The following is a 2,783-nucleotide window of genomic DNA, read 5'->3' as shown; positions in this document are numbered from 1 at the left end:
AAACATGAGATGACAGTGATAAATCCTTAGCATGGATATCTTCTGTGGTTCTTTGATTTTTTGTTGTTGTATTTATTCTCCTAAACAATTAATCCTTTTGATTTCCCGCTTATTTTTTTATTTGATAGTTTACCCTACATTACAAAACGACAACATTAAAGAGCCACTTTTACAGAAGAAGCCATGTTAGTTGATGTGTGCTGTTGTTTGTTGAATACATTTGTTCTTCAAATTGTAGACCTATTAGTTAATATACTCTCAATCTGTGTGACGTTGCACACTGATTAGTACTTTTCTTATGATGAAGGTATGACACATGAAGACTGAACACTGCCATCTGCTGCTAATGGAAAACTGGTATTGCATATAAAGGGTACTGGTAAATGTATTATGGGCAGCCAAAAAAAGGGCTGACAGCTTTTAACAAAGTATCTTTTATTGTATTGAGGGTTACATATAGACATCTGTTTTTCATTCAGTTGAAAACAAAATCAAAGCATAATTTAAACTGGTATTCAATTATATCCCTGGTTGAAACCCCTACCATGATCTTCTCAAGAACAGTTGTCACACTTTGTTGAATATGTGGACATAATTCAAATCGGTTGGAAATAATAGAAAATATCATTCTAAATATCAATCACTCAACATGAAACAAATTATGCCTAATTTAGTCGGTCTTTCCCTCAAGTCTGTTGAAGGATTTACTGTATGAATAGAGGGGAACTTTGTTAACCTATATAGCTTTATTTTCTCCCTCCTTGGGAAGACTGAGGGATGTGGCATCAAGCCACATTATTATTGTCACGTTTCTCTGAAATGTTGCTCGTTCAACTGTGTTGTCCACAGTAATGTACAATGGGTCCTGAATGCTCAGACGGTTTTCCAACCAATTGCCAGAGAAAGAACGTGAAAGTGTGTGAGATTAGCAAAAAGAGCAACTGGAATCCCCTTTCATTGTGTCACATTTCATGATCAATCTGCCTTATTGCTAATTGGTATATTCAAATATCTTTGGACCTATAAGGAGCCATGATTTGCTTGTAAATTTTCCAATGAACACAAACAATGAAATAAATCAAACACACAAAAGTCAGATTGTGACGTTTCTGGTATAACGTATCCATCCCAATATTGACAGCTAGTTGGATAAAAACACATTCAGTAACATGATTGTCCTTGCTTGATGTGTGACTTGGTGAACTGAAGATTGAGGGTCAAAAGAGGGTCAAGGGGTGATGCTCCTGGGAGGGTGGGGGGAGGCTTGGAGAGGAGGGCAGTATAAAGTCTATGATCTTTTCCTTCGACTTTCAAAGTTTCTGAAGTTTACTGGTCTAATCTTCATTTCGGCGAACGGTATTGAATGCTCGTGTCCCTTCCAATGGAACCAGTTGATACCCTGAAAAGATTATACTTTTTTTACACACCACAGTATAACTCCAAGCCTGCAATAATCTTGTTTCACACTCTGACCAGAATATAATACTCCCGCACACACGCACACACGCACACACACGTTGATTTTGTCAAGCAGAAAGATGGCTTCCGTACCTTGCTGTGACTATCGTCACCATATCTCCCCATAAGGTTGACACGATGACAGTTTTTGTACCAGAAGGCACCCTTATAGGACAGGGCACAGTTGGTGACAGCGATGTCATTGTCATTGTCATACGTGGAGAAGGGTCGGCCCTGGTGATAAGTCATAGAGTCACCTAGGAAATAAGTGGCACACAGTGACTGGTGTGAACAAATGTGAATAGGTCAATCAGAGTTATACAGTTTACTGTAAAGTGTATTGGGATATTTAAATGGAGTTGAACAAAATCCAGATTATATTTGATGTTCTATTCAGGAACACTAGTAAATAAAGCTATTATCATCATTGTCCTTACCTGCTGTGCCGCTGTACCCTCCTATGTGGATCTTGTAGCGGCTACGGGGTTCTGCGATCGTGAATTTGTCATACTGAGCATAGGCCGACTCCCCGTTGTCCCTCAGGTCCACACGCAGCTCGTACTGGCCTGCTGTTGTCATCTTGTGGAGGTTGGCCAGACCTGCAACAACAGGAAATAATATCACAGTACCATTCTGTGGTTCCTGGGTTGGGGCCCGAGGTCTGAACCCCACTCTGTGCAACTGGGTCCTGGACAACATCTCCACTTCCTCATCAGGGGCCCCACAAGGGTTCCTTGTTGACTTCATGGCCACGCACGCCTCCACTCAATCATCATTTGACGGTATCTGAAATGGTCCACAGATTCACTTCAGAAACAGTGTGGGAGAAGGTGAAGAAGTCTGAAATGGTCAAGATTCAGAGTGTGGTGAAGAAGTCCTCTTCAAACTCAGGAGGCTGAAGAAATTGGTTGGTCCCCTAAGACCCTCACTAACTTTTACAAATGCACCATTGAGATCATCCTGTTGGGCTGTATCACCGCCTGGTACGGCAACTGCATTTCCCGCAACCGCAGGGCTCTCCAGAGGGTGGTGAGGTCTGCCCAACGCATCACCGGGGACACACTGCCTGCCCTCCAGGACACCTACAGCACCCGATGTCACAGGGAGGCCAAAAAGATAATCAAGGACATCAACCACCCGAGCCACGGCCTGTTCACCCCGCTATCATCCAGAAGGCGAGGTCAGTACAGGTCCATCCATTGTTGTGAATTTTTACACAGTGGGGAGAACAAGTATTTGATACACTGCCGATGTTGCAGGTTTTCCAACTTACAAAGCATGTAGAGGTCTGTACATTTTTTAAATCATAGGTACACTTCAGCTGT

At 42.2% G+C, this 2,783-nt stretch overlaps 1 protein-coding gene across 2 annotated transcripts in view; it reads right to left on the bottom strand.

Annotated features, from left to right (window-relative positions):
• Positions 1–424: 424 nt before the first annotated feature.
• LOC135544654 (tenascin-like) overlaps positions 425–2,783 on the bottom strand; it is a 70,717-nt gene continuing 68,358 nt past the window's right edge. For both annotated transcript variants that reach the window (XM_064972434.1, XM_064972433.1), the window contains 3 exons: positions 1,896–2,057; positions 1,552–1,715; positions 425–1,399 (listed from right to left, as the gene is read on the bottom strand). In XM_064972434.1, the coding sequence (XP_064828506.1) occupies positions 1,289–1,399; positions 1,552–1,715; positions 1,896–2,057 (437 nt within the window). In that variant the 3' untranslated portion in view covers positions 425–1,288. The remainder of the gene's footprint in view (positions 1,400–1,551; positions 1,716–1,895; positions 2,058–2,783) is intronic.

Source organism: Oncorhynchus masou, chromosome 8 (assembly GCF_036934945.1).
Source record: "Oncorhynchus masou masou isolate Uvic2021 chromosome 8, UVic_Omas_1.1, whole genome shotgun sequence".
NCBI classification, from domain to species: domain Eukaryota; kingdom Metazoa; phylum Chordata; class Actinopteri; order Salmoniformes; family Salmonidae; genus Oncorhynchus; species Oncorhynchus masou.
This window is presented reverse-complemented; position numbering and strand designations above follow the sequence as displayed.